Raw genomic sequence first — 17558 nt, 5'->3', positions numbered from 1 at the left:
GGTGGGTTGGCTCTCATGATGGGTCTGGTAAATCAAAGTATGAGTGTATGTGTATGTATGTGTGTGCGTGTCTGCTTCTTAACTGAGGAGCTCAAGGTCGTTGTTGCTAACTTATGCCTCTGCTGTGGGTTCATGCTGAATGACAGCTTTGACGTTACATGTCATCATTAAATTTAATGTTTCACATTTTATTCCTTTATTCTCTTCTTGCTTATATAAAAATAGCTGAATTGAAGCAGTGTTAAGCTACTTTTCTTGAATTCAAATCACATTAGTAAGGGAACAGCATTGATTTCTTGACAAGGCCACAAGTTTGAATTGATACAAATAGATCTGCACACCAAGTAGTTCCCGTTAGAAGGATTTTAATGCTGCGTAACGTTTCGAGAACAAGGCCCCTTTCTTTGCACCCATCCCCACCCTATTGGACACCTGCAGAAAAAGGTCTTTTTTACCATTTCTTATAACAACAACACGCTTGTTCACCATTGATACATTGGCAGTGTTTCTGTTATTCTGCTGTTATTTTATTTATTTGTATTATATATTTTGCAGTTGGTATGTATTGGGCACACTATGTTACCATGTAGTGGTAAAACTGTATTTTATTATATTGTTTGTGTATTTGTTTTGTATTCATGATTTCATCCCTTGCTGTTTCTCTCTCAGCGCAGCACTGATGGGTTCTGGAAGTCGGTGGCCAGACACGTTCCAAGGGAGCCCAGTGACATGCGCATCCTTAACCCCTACTTCATCCAGGAGGCCTCCTTCAAGCTGATTGGCTTACCTCACAACAATGGACAGATGGGCAGAGGGGTGAGAGAGCTGTTGGTTTCCTAGCAGTCAGTTTTTGTTCAGTTCTAGGTAGAAGCAGGAACAGTGAGTTGTTTCACACACAGCAGTGAGTTAATGGTGAGGAGCTGTGGTAGCTGACTCCACTGTCTGTTTGCATTATGAAGGCCTCTGTGAACACACAGCAGATGCTGCATGGGGCCTGAAAACAGTCTGAAAACAAACAGTGTTACCATTAGGCTGTTATAAATAGAACCATGCTTCAGATTTCACATCTGTAAGATGTCCACACAATAACCATACAGTCTAGATAAGGCCCCACTACACATGTTCACAGATACAGGTCACAGCTCGGTTACCATGTAAACTCTTTATTTATATGTTTTTTCAGAATATCCCAACCCTGGGGACAGTTGCTATAACGATGGCCCTTCATAACTGTGATGAAGTAGCTGTGGCTGGATTTGGCTACAACATGAGCACCCCCCATGCCCCTCTGCATTATTACGAGAAAATCAGGATGTCAGCCATCAAAGAGGTAACTGAAAACTGATTTTGTGAGATACCCCAATAGGTTCTAAAACTGATAGACATGTCAGTTCTATAATTTGATTGGTGCTATATCTGTGTGGTTTGGCATCTCACATCAATTCCAAAAAGCCTAACACAGGGCTGACATGTTACCAAAGAGACAGAGTAACTGCCTGTTACTGTGACTTTTGACGGTCTGGTTATTCAGATTCAGAAAAACTTCATTGATTCCTGAAGGGAAATTGCTCATTGCTTATTTTGTTATCACCACTTGTTGTTAGCCTCCCTCCTTTCTATAATGCAGCACAAGTGTACAGGAGCTGCCAATGACAGCAGCAGGATGAATGTTGTAAAGGGACAGACAGATCAAATCATTAATGGTTGTTGGCTAATGCTGTGTTGGCTTTTTGAAAAAGTAGCAAAATAGTTTTTCATCAATGTTTGTAGGATATACAGTCTGACGTTCTCCAGTCAGTCGTACACCACAAAGGTTGACAGCTCTCCTATCAATGCCTGCTCTCAGCTGTCACTCAGCTGACTTCCTGAGAATCGCTCTAATTAAGTGATCCAAGTGATCGCCTCACCTCATGTCACAGAGATAGCTGACAGGTAGTTCAGTAGTTGCCAAGCTAGTAAATAGAGTTTTCTTTATTTTCCGTTAAACTTTCCAACACATCATATCAGCGTTTTAAGCTGAATTTTCACATGAAAAGCGCCTTTAATGCATCCCTGAATCCAATCATCACCTTAGCAAAGACCAAACAAGACGACTTTACTGTATATCTACATTACATCTGCTCAGGTCAAAGCTGGGGTAGGGAGTATATTTATGGCGTCATTTGGAAAACACTCCATAACAATCTCTCATCTTGTTGTAATTCAAGTGGTCTGAGAGAAAACTGGACTCCTTTACCTCCCCCTGGCTCTTTCAGTCTTTAGAAAATCTCGCCTCTGATGGTAGACTTTAACCAGTCACTTGTCATTTTACAGAGTGAGTCCCTCGACTGTTGCCAGATGCAGGTGTGCATGCTCATTCCCGCAGATGGTGAAAGCTTAGTGCCACATAGTCAGATCTATCTCTACACTTTGTTTTAGTGCCGTGCAAGCACTAGAAAAAGTCAAAAAGTGAAAGCCTAATTCAATAACGGAAAGTCCTTCAGAAAATCCTGCAACTTGTGCTAAATGTCCAATACCTCCTTTGCCTACAACAGCATAACATATCAACACACGTGTGAACACGTCCTGGCTCAATCAGCATTGGGCTCATTTTTTCTCTAAACTTTTAGAGCTCTTGTGCATGAAGAGAGCTCAACTTAAAACATTAGGATTCATAGGTATAGTGGAACATTTTAGTAAATTTGTGTTTCTGCTTCCTTGCTTCTGTTACATGAGAAGATCAATTTCAGGCTCATGTCTGTGCAAGTATGGACTTAGCAGCCTTCCTTCTCCACTTAGTTTTTTCTGCCCTTGCAGGCTTCAAACAAGAATCAGCTGTGCCTGTAATAATGCAGCTGAATATAGAAAGTAGTTTTCCTCTTGAAAACACAACACTGTCAATTAGCTGTCAGTCAGGGGATATAAAAAGGGAAATCCGCCATAAAGTCACACTTTCCAAATTTTAGTATGTGGATCTCAGACTCGTGTCTTTTTGATGATGTTATTTGGGACTGCAACTAACAATATAAATAACTAACTAATAATTATTTTCATCATAGATTCATCTACCATTTACTTTATCAATTAATTAATTAGTCCACAGTCACATCTTCATTTGCCTTATTTTGTCTGACCAACAGTTGAGAACCCAGATATTAATGAGATAAATTGACTTAACAACGATATACATTTTTTACATGAAAAAATACTTTAGCCATTAGTGAAACAGAACCATATGACTAACAACTCATTAGTTTCAGTGACTGCTCGTAGACAAAATCATGTAGACAACAACAACATTTCAAAGGGCCAGGTTATGTCACTAACTAATGAGAAATAATAATAATAACTAGAAAATTCCCCCTGGGAAATTTTGAAAGGGACACGGGGTGCGTTCGAGCCGACAAAATTATCTACGTTTTAAAGTTTGAATGAAGTCTCTAGGACAAAGTATGGCCGAGCAGCGGACAATTGAAAAAGGCTGAAATTTGAGGAAATTTCCCCATTCATTTCTTATGGGAAATTTATCGCAGTTGTTTGCGTCTTACGTCGGCCTTCGATGGTCATAGCTCGAAAACCGTAAGAGATATCAAAATGTGCCGAGGGTCATTTTGAGCCGACAAAATTATCTACGTTTTAAAGTTTGAATGAAGTCTCTAGGAGAAACTATGGCGAAGCAGCGGACAATTGAAAAAGGCTGCAATTTGAGAAAACGGCAGATATCAGAGGTAGTCAGTCCCTGATTAATGAATTGCTCTCAGCTGTGTTTCTGTGGCTTTCTCCTTGTCTGTCTCTGTTGATCACCTCAGCTGTCTGTGTCTGCTTCTCTCCTCTGCTTCATGTCTCTGTTAACATGAATTAATGAACTGAATCAATAAACATGAATGGAGCTAATGCTAACAGAGCTAACAGAGCTAACACTAACTGAGCTAACAGCTAAAGGTGCGAATATAGCTAACGGCGCTAGCGCTAACAGAGCTAACTGTGCTAACAGAGCTAACAGAGCTAACGGCGTTAACAAGGGGGCGGGGGGATGGGGTTTTCATTATGCATTTGTCTGTGTGTGTGTGTTTATGTATCTGTCGTTGTGTGTGACTGCGTATGTGTGTGTCTTCGTCTGTTTGTGTGTGTGTGTCTGCTTGAACTACACAAGCAGCCCAACCTGCTCCTACATGGAGATGTGTCTGGTATATGTGTGTCTGAATGTGTGTGTGTGTGTGTGTTTGTTTGTGTGCGTGTGTAACTTCTGCCCCACCTGCTGATAATTACCTCTCTACCTCTCCCACTTTTTACCTGTTCCTGTTCAGTTTTGACGTGCTTGTTTTTAATCACTTTTTAGCTGTTGGTTAGCCCTGCTTGTGTGTGTGTTTGTGTGACTACTTTCTCAACCTTTTTGGCAAAGCGCTTGGTGAAGCTGAGTTTAACTGTTTGTTGGATGGAGATTGTTTTCAAACAATGCCCTTGTTTTGACTGAGCTCGTTAAGATAATCATTCTCAGGCTTGTTGTCCTGCAGATGTGTGTGCGTGGGTTATTGACCGGTGTGTGTGTAAATGACAGTTGCACCTGTTAAACTCCTCCCTTGAAAAGCGGCTTTTTCGCTGTCGGTTTCTTCCGAACAACTTGCGATTGTGTCAAAACCGTAGCTGCTATCAAAAAACCGATTACACTGTGAGATGCGGACAAGTCTGGGCCAGATGTACGTGTGTTTTATGTCCAGATATTCTTTAGAAAAATGACAAAATGGTCGACTTAAAAAGACTCTGCGACTCAGAGAACAGGAGTTTGTATTGTATGCAGTGAGATTTGGGTTCGGCGAACCTCCTGAACTAAATCCTCTGGTGAGAGAACCGTACCTCGTATCAGAGTGTACTATAGATCATCGGACTCCCGAGAACTTCCTGAGTCCGGCCATCTCCTCGTTTTATTCCTGACACAACAACTTTTCGTTTTATGGCGATCTAAAGACAGGAGGCATTTCTGCTTTGCTCACAAAACAGCTCTGAATTTTAACATGGGACTTAATGGGAGAACAGGAGGGCGCTGGCTGCACAAAACGTCTCACTATTTAAATTCAGTAAGTCTCTCGGCTTTTTCGAGGACATCACACGAAAGAGGACAAGTTTGTCTACAAAATGAGCCCAAAATTATGCGTGTAGAGTGTAATTTGTGGCCGTAGCGACGAGAAAAAGAGAAGATTTTCAGATCGTTTTTAGACTCTGTGCCACTCTAGCACGCACTCTAGCACGAACATTCCGCGCAATACACACCCATTATAATCTCAAAATTTCCCGCCAAACGATCACTGTCATTGAACAGTGACTGATCAAAAACTATAGGACCAATCAAAATGTGGATGAACACACCAATAGACCAGACTTGGGTCTACATTTTAAAGTTGAAATGAAGTCTCTCGGTGAATGTATGCCTGAGCTACAGATGTTTGAAAAACTCCAATTTCAATCTTGTTTTTTTCACCGGTCCCATTCATTTCTTATGGGAAATTTATCGCAGTTTTTCGCGTCTTACGACGCGAAAAACTGCGATAAATTTGAGAAAAGTAATAGCACACCGATCCCGAACAATACGCACGTTTTGATATATAATTTGCGAGGGTTTTCTCAAAGCTGCGGGGCGAGTTTGAGGACGAAAACTTGGAGGAAGATGAAAAATAATAACTAGAAAATTCCCCCTGGGAAATTTTGAAAGGGACACGGGGTGCGTTCGAGCCGACAAAATTATCTACGTTTTAAAGTTTGAATGAAGTCTCTAGGACAAAGTATGGCCGAGCAGCGGACAATTGAAAAAGGCTGAAATTTGAGGAAATTTCCCCATTCATTTCTTATGGGAAATTTATCGCAGTTGTTTGCGTCTTACGTCGGCCTTCGATGGTCATAGCTCGAAAACCGTAAGAGATATCAAAATGTGCCGAGGGTCATTTTGAGCCGACAAAATTATCTACGTTTTAAAGTTTGAATGAAGTCTCTAGGAGAAACTATGGCGAAGCAGCGGACAATTGAAAAAGGCTGCAATGTGAGAAAACGGCAGATATCAGAGGTAGTCAGTCCCTGATTAATGAATTGCTCTCAGCTGTGTTTCTGTGGCTTTCTCCTTGTCTGTCTCTGTTGATCACCTCAGCTGTCTGTGTCTGCTTCTCTCCTCTGCTTCATGTCTCTGTTAACATGAATTAATGAACTGAATCAATAAACATGAATGGAGCTAATGCTAACGGAGCTAACAGAGCTAACACTAACGGAGCTAGCAGCTAACGGTGCGAATAGAGCTAACGGCGCTAACACTAACAGAGCTAACTGTGCTAACAGAGCTAATAGAGCTAACGGCGTTAACAAGGGGGCGGGGGGATGGGGTTTTCATTATGCATTTGTCTGTGTGTGTGTGTTTATGTATCTGTCATTGTGTGTGACTGCGTATGTGTGTGTCTTCGTCTGTTTGTGTGTGTGTGTCTGCTTGAACTACACAAGCAGCCCAATCTGCTCCTACATGGAGATGTGTATGGTATATGTGTGTCTGAATGTGTGTGTGTGTGTGTGTGTGCGTGCGTGTGTGCCTGTGTAACTTCTGCCCCACCTGCTGATAATTACCTCTGCACCTCTCCCACTGTTTACCTGTTCCTGTTCAGTTTTGACGTGCTGTTTTTAATCACTTTTTAGCTGTTGGTTAGCCCTTTTTGTGTGTGTGTTTGTGTGACTACTGTCTCAACCTTTTTGCGAAACTGCTTTCTGAAGCTGAGTTTAACTGTTTGTTGGACGGAGATTGTTTTCAAACAATGCCCTTGTTTTGACTGAGCTCGTTAAGATAATCACTCTCAGGCTGGTTGTCCTGCAGATGTGTGTGCGTGGGTTATTGACCGGTGTGTGTGTAAATGACAGTTGCACCTGTTAAACTCTTCCCTTGAAAAGCGGCTTTTTCGCTGTCGGTTTCTTCCGAACAACTTGCGATTGTGTCAAAACCGTAGCTGCTATCAAAAAACCGATTACACTGTGAGATGCGGACAAGTCTGGGCCAGATGTACGTGTGTTTTATGTCCAGATATTCTTTAGAAAAATGACAAAATGGTCGACTTAAAAAGACTCTGCCACTCAGAGAACAGGAGTTTGTATTGTATGCAGTGAGATTTGGGTTCGGCGAACCTCCTGAACTAAATCCTCTGGTGAGAGAACCGTACCTCGTATCAGAGTGTACTATAGATCATCGGACTCCCGAGAACTTCCTGAGTCCGACCATCATCTCGTTTTATTCCTGACACAACAACTTTTCGTTTTATGGCGATCTAAAGACAGGAGGCATTTCTGCTTTGCTCACAAAACAGCTCTGAATTTTAACATGGGACTTAATGGGAGAACAGGAGGGCGCTGGCTGCACAAAACGTCTCACTATTTAAATTCAGTAAGTCTCTCGGCTTTTTCGAGGACATCACACGAAAGAGGACAAGTTTGTCTACAAACTGATCCCAAAATTATGCGTGTAGAGTGTAATTTGTGGCCGTAGCGACGAGAAAAAGAGAAGATTTTCAGATCGTTTTTAGACTCTGTGCCACTCTAGCACGCACTCTAGCACGAACATTCCGCGCAATACACACCCATTATAATCTCAAAATTTCCCGCCAAACGATCACTGTCATTGAACAGTGACTGATCAAAAACTATAGGACCAATCAAAATGTGGATGAACACACCAATAGACCAGACTTGGGTCTACATTTTAAAGTTGAAATGAAGTCTCTCGGTGAATGTATGCCTGAGCTACAGATGTTTGAAAAACTCCAATTTCAATCTTGTTTTTTTCGCCCGTCCCATTCATTTCTTATGGGAAATTTATCGCAGTTTTTCGCGTCTTACGACGCGAAAAACTGCGATAAATTTGAGAAAAGTAATAGCACACCGATCCCGAACAATACGCACGTTTTGATATATAATTTGCGAGGGTTTTCTCAAAGCTGCGGGGCGAGTTTGAGGACGAAAACTTGGAGGAAGATGAAAAATAATAACTAGAAAATTCCCCCTGGGAAATTTTGAAAGGGACACGGGGTGTGTTCGAGCCGACAAAATTGTCTACGTTTTAAAGTTTGAATGAAGTCTCTAGGACAAAGTATGGCCGAGCAGCGGACAATTGAAAAAGGCTGAAATTTGAGGAAATTTCCCCATTCATTTCTTATGGGAAATTTATCGCAGTTGTTCGCGTCTTACGTCGGCCTTCGATGGTCATAGCTCGAAAACCGTAAGAGATATCAAAATGTGCCGAGGGTCATTTGGAGCCGACAAAATTATCTACGTTTTAAAGTTTGAATGAAGTCTCTAGGAGAAACTATGGCGAAGCAGCGGACAATTGAAAAAGGCTGCAATGTGAGAAAACTGCAGATATCAGAGGCAGTCAGTCCCTGATTAATGAATTGCTCTCAGCTGTGTTTCTGTGGCTTTCTCCTTGTCTGTCTCTGTTGATCACCTCAGCTGTCTGTGTCTGCTTCTCTCCTCTGCTTCATGTCTCTGTTAACATGAATTAATGAACTGAATCAATAAACATGAATGGAGCTAATGCTGACGGAGCAAACAGAGCTAACACTAACGGAGCTAACAGCTAGCGGTGCGAATAGAGCTAACGGCGCTAACGCTAACAGAGCTAACTGTGCCAACAGAGCTAATAACGGCGTTAACAAGGGGGCGGGGGGATGGGGTTTTCATTATGCATTTGTCTGTGTGTGTGTGTTTATGTATCTGTCGTTGTGTGTGACTGCGTATGTGTGTGTCTTCGTCTGTTTGTGTGTGTGTGTCTGCTTGAACTACACAAGCAGCCCAACCTGCTCCTACATGGAGATGTGTCTGGTATATGTGTGTCTGAATGTGTGTGTGTGTGTGTGTTTGTTTGTGTGCGTGTGTAACTTCTGCCCCACCTGCTGATAATTACCTCTCTACCTCTCCCACTTTTTACCTGTTCCTGTTCAGTTTTGACGTGCTTGTTTTTAATCACTTTTTAGCTGTTGGTTAGCCCTTTTTGTGTGTGTGTTTGTGTGACTACTGTCTCAACCTTTTTGCGAAACTGCTTTCTGAAGCTGAGTTTAACTGTTTGTTGGACGGAGATTGTTTTCAAACAATGCCCTTGTTTTGACTGAGCTCGTTAAGATAATCACTCTCAGGCTGGTTGTCCTGCAGATGTGTGTGCGTGGGTTATTGACCGGTGTGTGTGTAAATGACAGTTGCACCTGTTAAACTCTTCCCTTGAAAAGCGGCTTTTTCGCTGTCGGTTTCTTCCGAACAACTTGCGATTGTGTCAAAACCGTAGCTGCTATCAAAAAACCGATTACACTGTGAGATGCGGACAAGTCTGGGCCAGATGTACGTGTGTTTTATGTCCAGATATTCTTTAGAAAAATGACAAAATGGTCGACTTAAAAAGACTCTGCGACTCAGAGAACAGGAGTTTGTATTGTATGCAGTGAGATTTGGGTTCGGCGAACCTCCTGAACTAAATCCTCTGGTGAGAGAACCGTACCTCGTATCAGAGTGTACTATAGATCATCGGACTCCCGAGAACTTCCTGAGTCCGGCCATCTCCTCGTTTTATTCCTGACACAACAACTTTTCGTTTTATGGCGATCTAAAGACAGGAGGCATTTCTGCTTTGCTCACAAAACAGCTCTGAATTTTAACATGGGACTTAATGGGAGAACAGGAGGGCGCTGGCTGCACAAAACGTCTCACTATTTAAATTCAGTAAGTCTCTCAGCTTTTTCGAGGACATCACACGAAAGAGGACAAGTTTGTCTACAAAATGAGCCCAAAATTATGCGTGTAGAGTGTAATTTGTGGCCGTAGCGACGAGAAAAAGAGAAGATTTTCAGATCGTTTTTAGACTCTGTGCCACTCTAGCACGCACTCTAGCACGAACATTCCGCGCAATACACACCCATTATAATCTCAAAATTTCCCGCCAAACGATCACTGTCATTGAACAGTGACTGATCAAAAACTATAGGACCAATCAAAATGTGGATGAACACACCAATAGACCAGACTTGGGTCTACATTTTAAAGTTGAAATGAAGTCTCTCGGTGAATGTATGCCTGAGCTACAGATGTTTGAAAAACTCCAATTTCAATCTTGTTTTTTTCGCCCGTCCCATTCATTTCTTATGGGAAATTTATCGCAGTTTTTCGCGTCTTACGACGCGAAAAACCGCGATAAATTTGAGAAAAGTAATAGCACACCGATCCCGAACAATACGCACGTTTTGATATATAATTTGCGAGGGTTTTCTCAAAGCTGTGGGACGAGTTTGAGGACGAAAACTTGGAGGAAGATGAAAAATAATAAGAAGAAGAAGAAGAAGAAGAAGAAGAAACGCGCGGGATAGTAATAAGTGACTCGGGGCTACGCCCCGAGTCACTGGCTCCTGCAGCTATTTCATAGCTGTAGGAGCCAGTGACTCGGGACGTTGCCCCGTGTCCCTAATAAGAAGAAGAAGAAGAAACGCGCGGGATAGTAATAAGTGACTCGGGGCTACGCCCCGAGTCACTGGCTCCTGCAGCTATGAAATAGCTGTAGGAGCCAGTGACTCGGGACGTTGCCCCGTGTCCCTAATAATAATACACTTTATCTATATAACACAGAGTGCTTGATAGAAAACCAAGTAATAATAACTTGTGATAAGACATTAAAAACACAGAAAATAGGATTAAAACAACAGGACAAGACAAGATAAAACAGGAGTCAGGTAAAATGAAAAGACACTTCAGAGGACAGCGACATTAAAAAGATGTGTCATTTAAAGGCATCAACAGATTTAGAACCCCTCAGACCTTCAGGGATGAATTTTATTCTGGATTTTACAGGCAGCCAGTGCAGCACGGCTAATATCAGAGAAATATGATCTCTTTTCCTGGTTTTTGTCAGAACACATGCTGCAGCATGCTGGAGAGTATTTAGCAATGCATTGCGACAGCCTGATAGTAAGGAATTGCAATAATCCAGCCTGCATAGTAACAAATGCGTGGACTAGCTTTTCTGCATCATTTTGAGACAGGAAGGGCCTGATTTTTACAACGTTACGTAGGTGGAAAAAGGCAGTCCTTGAAATTTGTTTTACGTGTTAGATGACATATCCTGATCAAAGATTGCTCCCAAATTCTGTGCTGGAAGCTAGTGCAGTGCCATCCAGAGTTACTATCTCATCGGATAGTGAGTTTCTAAGGTGTTTAGGCCCAAATACGATAACTTCAGTTTTGTGAATTTGAATTTTTGTAACAAAAAGTTGCAGACACACTTGCAGTTTTAGTTACCTGATTGGTTTCATCTGGCTTCTTTGATAAATATAGCTGAGTATCATCTGGATAACAATGAAAATTTATGGAGCATTTCCTATAATGTTGCCTAAAGGAAGCATATATAAAGTGAATAGTCTGCCTGGGATAGAAAGCGTCTGATTCTGGCAATATTCCTTAAGTGGGGGGTTTTGTGAATGAATGGGGTTTAGAAACTTGGTATAGCTGAAGTAATCTCTCAGATACTAGTGTTAGGAAGCTTATCCATTAGCTCTGGTCGCCTTCTTACAGTGCAACATTTGTCAGTTAACAAGGTTACTGAAAAGTAGCCTACAGATGGTTTCAGCTGTCTATGGCTGTCACGTGACCTCACCTTGCATACTGAGATTGGATTACAATGTGAAGACAAACGAGACTGTAAGTGTTCTCTCTCAGCATTATTACCAGGTGTAAATGCAAAGGCCTGTGATCAGATGTCATTATCCAGATAAAGTATCCAGATACAGATTAGATGTTAATACCAGGTGGAGATATTTGTGCTCACTCTTCAGGAATATGGCCTGATCTCACTGGTCTTCATCATGTAATTTCTCCTCATGTCCTCCCAATATTTCCTCTCTGTCTCCACTGTCAGCACTGACACAAGGCAGAAATGCAAAAAAAAAAAAAATAAATTAAAAGTAAGTAGTTAAGTGAAGCAATTTCAAAAGTAGTAAAAAAAAAATAAGTTACTGTGTAGCTCAATGCACTAAAAACATTTTAGAACAATGACCTTAAATAATCCCTAGATCACATAGATTGACAGCATGAACCAGCCTCTACAGTGTATATATGGCAGGTTTTTATTGTGTGCCAGTAGGTCGTACATTACTTTGTAGGATTATTCTCTGAAAAAAAGCAAAAGGTAAGGGAAATGTTTAATGTGTTAATTTGAGAACATTAACAATAGTAACTGCTAGAAACATCGTCCACCAGTCTAACATGATCTGTCAGTTTATGGTATTCCAACTATTTGTTAGAGTGAGTGTTGTCCTCAAGGAGGTCATTAAAATGTTATTAAACATTTTATTTGATAAAGGTACTTATCAGATTTCATTGCAATCGTGTGTCTTATATCTTGTGTTACACAAGAGGAAGTCTTAGCAGAGGTCAGTGGGATTATTAATGTCATCAAGAATCATCCCCTGAAAATCAACCCCAGCCAGCTGACCAGCAGTGGGAGTTCAGCAGCATTTTCTCAATCCAGTATATAATCTGCAACATTTTGATTCAATTTAGGACTGTAAAAATGTTTTTGCTTGCTATACGTGGCACATCTTACAGTAATAGCATACTAACCTTTACATATTATGTTAATCTAATATTTTTATTTAAAATTGAGGAGAAATGTTGTATTTTGTAGAATAAAACAAAAATGTTTTTTTACACATACTTATAGTCAAATCAGAGAAATTGATGATTTTGTAGTGGTCTCTTAATTTTCTCCAGAGCTGTATATATGTGTGTGTGTGTGTATGTACACTATGTGTGTGTCATATACTATTTTATTATTTCTTAAATGTCTATTAGATACTTTATTCATCTCCAAGGAGAAATTTGCAGATCTTTTATTAGATCTGCCATTTTTATTGTCATTGCATTTCTGTCCACCAACCATCTCTCTCTCTCTCTCACTCTTAATGAACTTGGGCTAGGATAAGGCTTCGTCCTGTGTGTGGTTGTGTTTTCTGGCTAATAAGGCCCAGATATAGTCATCAGGAGGTAACCAGAGAATTAGAGAAATGTAAACAGTGATTCTAACTGCTGGGGATAAAATTTGAAAGTGTTATGTTTCAAAAGAGACCAAAACCATGCACATACTCAAAAAACAGCTTTCAGTTGACTTTGGGTATACCTTAGATAGGCCTTTTTGGATAATTTTACAGGAATGGGAAGGAATCAAGAGATCCAAAAAGAGATTCCTTAATGTGAGAGCTTTGTAAATCCAAGTATTTTGGTTAAGTGGAACTTGCTTCAGAAACTCTGCTCTAACCTGGCCAGTTGTTAATGAGCTAGATTGCTCTGTTGTCAGTTTTTCAGGCACCAGTTTGCATTCCAGTGGAAGGCAGGAAAAAAAACTCTTCTTCTATGGAAAAGCCATCAAACACCATCATGTCGAAGACAGCCAGCTGGGTCATAGCACTGGAATCCACAGATAGCTCAGTGTCTCTAACATAACCAAAGTCGACAGCAGTGTAACTCATTTAATTGGCAATTAAGAATGTATTGTCAGAAGGGAATAGATGTCTCAATTTAAGATAAGATAAAACTTTATCCCCAGCCAGGGAAATTTGGGCATTACAGCAGCATTGAAAGCAGTGGGAAGAAATATAGCAGCAGAGATAGACAACATTTGAAAAAAAAAAAATATATATATATATAAAAAGTAGACTATGATATGATATGATAGACTATTATACAAGCAAAATAAAATTTGACTATATAAAAGAAAAAAATATGAAAAGTGTTTATTGACCTAGTAGCTGTGGAAAAAAGATCCATGCTGCCTTCAGATTAATAGTGTTACTACTATTGCATAGAAGAATAAAATATAAAAAACAGTATGTAATATTGCACAAAATATAGGGATATGAGCTTCATTTGTCAAACATCAACACAGTCTTATGTTAAGTGGTGCTGGAGGCTGGAATTGAATAATCTGACAGTTGTGGCAAAGCTAGAGAATACAGACAAGACCAGGAAACAGACATAAGGAACGTGGCTTGGCTAGAGGTGTAGACAATACTAAAGACACAATCACATGAAACTCAGCGTAGCTTGGGAACAAGGACAATACTTAAGACGCTGGACAAACATTTACAAGAAACACAGCAAAGACAAGAACAAAGACAACACCTGGAACAACACTCACCTGAAACGTGGCACGGACATGAACAAAGACAACACCAGGAAGAACACTCACTAGTGGCATGGGTCAATGGCAAGGATTCTCAGACCCCAACCTCACAAAGACTGAGGGGAAGACACAGACTTAAATACACAAGGGAGGACAACTAATGACACACAGGTGAAACAGATCAGACAATCACAAAGGCGGGAAAACACAGGAAGTAAAGCAAACAAAGAAACATAACATGAACCTTCAAAATAAAACAGGACGTGACAAAAAGACTGTGACAACACACAGGAGAGACAACATAAAACAGTTGTGCACGGCACGGATCATGACCATCTCCTTGGCCTTGCCAGCATTGATGTGCAGGTGGTTTAGTCCACACCAGTCGACAAAGTTAGTGGTGACTTTCCTGTATTCCAGCTCGTTCCCCTGTGATGCACATCCAACGATGGCTGTATCATCGGAGAACTTCTGGAGGTGACAGCTGGTTGTATTGTGTCTGAAGTCCAATGTGTAGAGTGTAAAGAGGAGAGGAGAGAGCACAGTACCCTGCAGAGCCCCGGTGCTGCAAATTTGACAAGATAGAAATGTAAACAGGTTTACCCAGTAGACTTTGTTTTATCAAATTTATGTACATATTCTTTGACCTTTAGCGAGCCTCTCATTACCAGGTAGCAAGCTACTGGTCACTCATGAGTGACGTGCTGGAGACCCCAGGACTACTACATATGGAAAAAGGTGTTTGTCATTAAAAGCATTTTGAATGAACAAAAAAATACTGAGTAGACTACATTAGATTAGACCGCCTTCATCTAAACATAGAAAGTGGACGACTTCCTTTCCTATCGATGGCCACTTTGCAGCCTGTTTGTACAACTGACTTTTATATATAGCCTCAGGTCTCAATGAACCTTTGGAACCTGGAAATTGTTTCCAAGAACTTCGAGCTCAATTAGCTCTCTGCAGTCACAACTGGAAGAAAGACCTCGTGCACCTCATCAATGGCAGAAATTTCTGAGTAAATATAGAAGTCACAATGAGCATTTTATGCACATTTGTTTTGTATTTCATTTGGGTCACTCTGCAAAGTACAATACAGGAGATCAAAACTGCTTTAGCAAAATTACAGTTTTTAAAAAATACTCAAAAGTGTACAAAAAAATGAGAGTGGTTACTACCACGCCTGTCTGAAGTAACGCCTCACACTTTGAATACCTCTACTCTCAACCAGTGCTGTGCAGAATGGAATCAGCCCGCATCACAATCCTAAGCCTGGCGTCTTTCTGGGAAAAATACTAACCATTCTCAGAAATATGTCTATCAATGCCAATGACGGCTGCTACTATTGTGCTCAGTTTGATGAAAATGTAAGTTGTATTTTTTAAATATGAAATGTTGATCTAATAGGCGAGACATGTACTGTGTACTGTGCCTCCAGCACCTACCTCCTGTCCTGTGTGTCTCTGCCTTCTCTGCAGTCCTGGACTCACAACATATCTAAAGAGAAGGAGTTCTTGGTGAAGCTGGTGAAGGCTGGAGTTATCCAAGACTGGACCAGTGGGATCTGTGGTGCAGGATGCTGATGGACTGCATTCAGCTTCAACACTCCTGGATGTAGCACGATGCTCACCTCCACCTGCTCCAGCACCTGAAGGGAAACTCAAGGCTCTGTTGGGCATATTCTCAGCAGAGAGCAGCAGCTGTCACACAAAGTGGTCAGTGGTCAGACTGTGAGTGTATGAGGCTTATTGACAAGGACACACTGCCCCAGTGCTGCATATTGGCATTTTGAAGCCATTGGCCTCTGCAATTTATCGCATTATTTAGCTCGTCCTAGTTGCAGGTTATAGTATATGTACATGGATTTGGTATCCTGACTCAGGGGTATGTCAGCAGTGTTGGGGATCAAACCAGCACCCAGATCAGGCTGCCCTCCTACTAGAACTGCTGCAGGCAGGAGAGATGAGAAGAGGATAAAGATGTTGGGTTTAAATTTTGAGCCTGTGCCAAGAATAGCTCAACAAGTGTCCTTTTGCTCACATATCTGAATGTAATCTGCATCAAACTTATAGTCACGTATTCATATCTTTCTGTGTTAAACAGGGTGCACACTATATGACACATAACTCAGCCGTCCTGGATCAGTCTCTGAGGTCTGAGGGTAAGCCCTTCTATCAGAGCAACATGGCCACCATCAGTGCTTGTTGAGATGAGTGGCTCAGAGTCAGTATGAAGCTAGGAAACTGTGGAACACAAGCAAGCTTCCTCAGCAGTGACATATACCTTACAGATTAGACAGATGCAAAGGAGTCACGTATCACAAGATACTATTATCCCCAAGACTCATCCCCAGTGTCCACTGTATGTGGCCGAGTCACATTTCGTCTCCAAGCAGCCAGAGCAGCTTGTGTCTCTGAATCATGAAATTCAAGTTGTGAACATATGTAAATGTCTATGTTTATGGACATTTTGCTTAAACTAATGATGCATTTTATTTTCTACTGACTTTTTCTTATGTACAAGCAGTAAAGCTATTTTTCTTGTTTGTTTCTGTCACTTTTCCTTTGAAGTCTATTAAGCAGGTGACGGAATACTACAGGTTTCCTTCTGCTGATATTTACAGTTCAGGGAATACAAATACAGTACAAAATAGAGATAAGACACTGTGCTGTTGTAAAACCAGCAAAGTATTACCACAAAGTATGTGTTACTGATCATAAATGAGCTGCAAACATGTTTTCAAAACACAAAAACATTATGTGCTTCTGAAAAGCAGAGACATGACCAAGCTGTGGGGCAACCAGAATGTACCGCTGCCACATCCAATGGGCATGAGGGGTTACCTCGGAGTCTTTGAAGTCCATTTTTTAATATGTGACCTGCATCAAGGTTCATACTTTTGAGTGTCACTGTTGTGTAGGCCAAACAAGTTAGTACAGGAAACGAACATGTTTGAACAGTACAAGCTCTGGGTTTTTCCACAGTAGTGTGCTCGGTTTTGGAAAACATTTGTTTGCTTTAAATAATCATTTTTTCTTCCTGGATCTCTGGCTCCTCCAGTCTGCATGTTGAAGTGTCCTTGGGTAAGATACTGAACCTTGAGTTGCTCCCAATGGCTGTGCCATCGGTGTGTGTGTGTGGAATGTGGTTTGTGTTGTAAAGCACTTTGAATGGTCGGCAGATTAGAAAAGTGCTATAAAAATGCAGTCCATTTACCATTCTTACCTCATCAGTCAGTGTTGTCAGTGAACATTGGCATTAAGTTCCCATCCCACTCAAAGCAGCGAATGTCCCCTTCTTTTACAGTGTTATAGTAAGACTGTTGAGTAATGGAGAGCACATATACAACAACCATATATACAAGCCTGGATTTTTCACATCTCCAGCAAGTTCTTCAGCTCAAACCTGC

The 17558-nt window shown here is 41.1% G+C and overlaps 1 protein-coding gene across 1 annotated transcript in view; it reads left to right on the top strand.

Annotated features, from left to right (window-relative positions):
- Positions 1 to 16876, top strand: part of st3gal3a (ST3 beta-galactoside alpha-2,3-sialyltransferase 3a) — a 52577-nt gene extending 35701 nt beyond the window's left edge. The window contains exons 10-12 of the mRNA XM_041934970.1: positions 670 to 816; positions 1184 to 1330; positions 15628 to 16876. Coding sequence (XP_041790904.1) covers positions 670 to 816; positions 1184 to 1330; positions 15628 to 15732 — 399 coding nt within the window. The 3' untranslated portion in view covers positions 15733 to 16876. The remainder of the gene's footprint in view (positions 1 to 669; positions 817 to 1183; positions 1331 to 15627) is intronic.
- The last annotated feature ends 682 nt before the right edge of the window (positions 16877 to 17558 follow it).

The sequence above is a fragment of the Chelmon rostratus genome, chromosome 4, assembly GCF_017976325.1.
Source record: "Chelmon rostratus isolate fCheRos1 chromosome 4, fCheRos1.pri, whole genome shotgun sequence".
Classification (NCBI taxonomy): Eukaryota; Metazoa; Chordata; class Actinopteri; order Chaetodontiformes; family Chaetodontidae; genus Chelmon; species Chelmon rostratus.
This window is presented reverse-complemented; position numbering and strand designations above follow the sequence as displayed.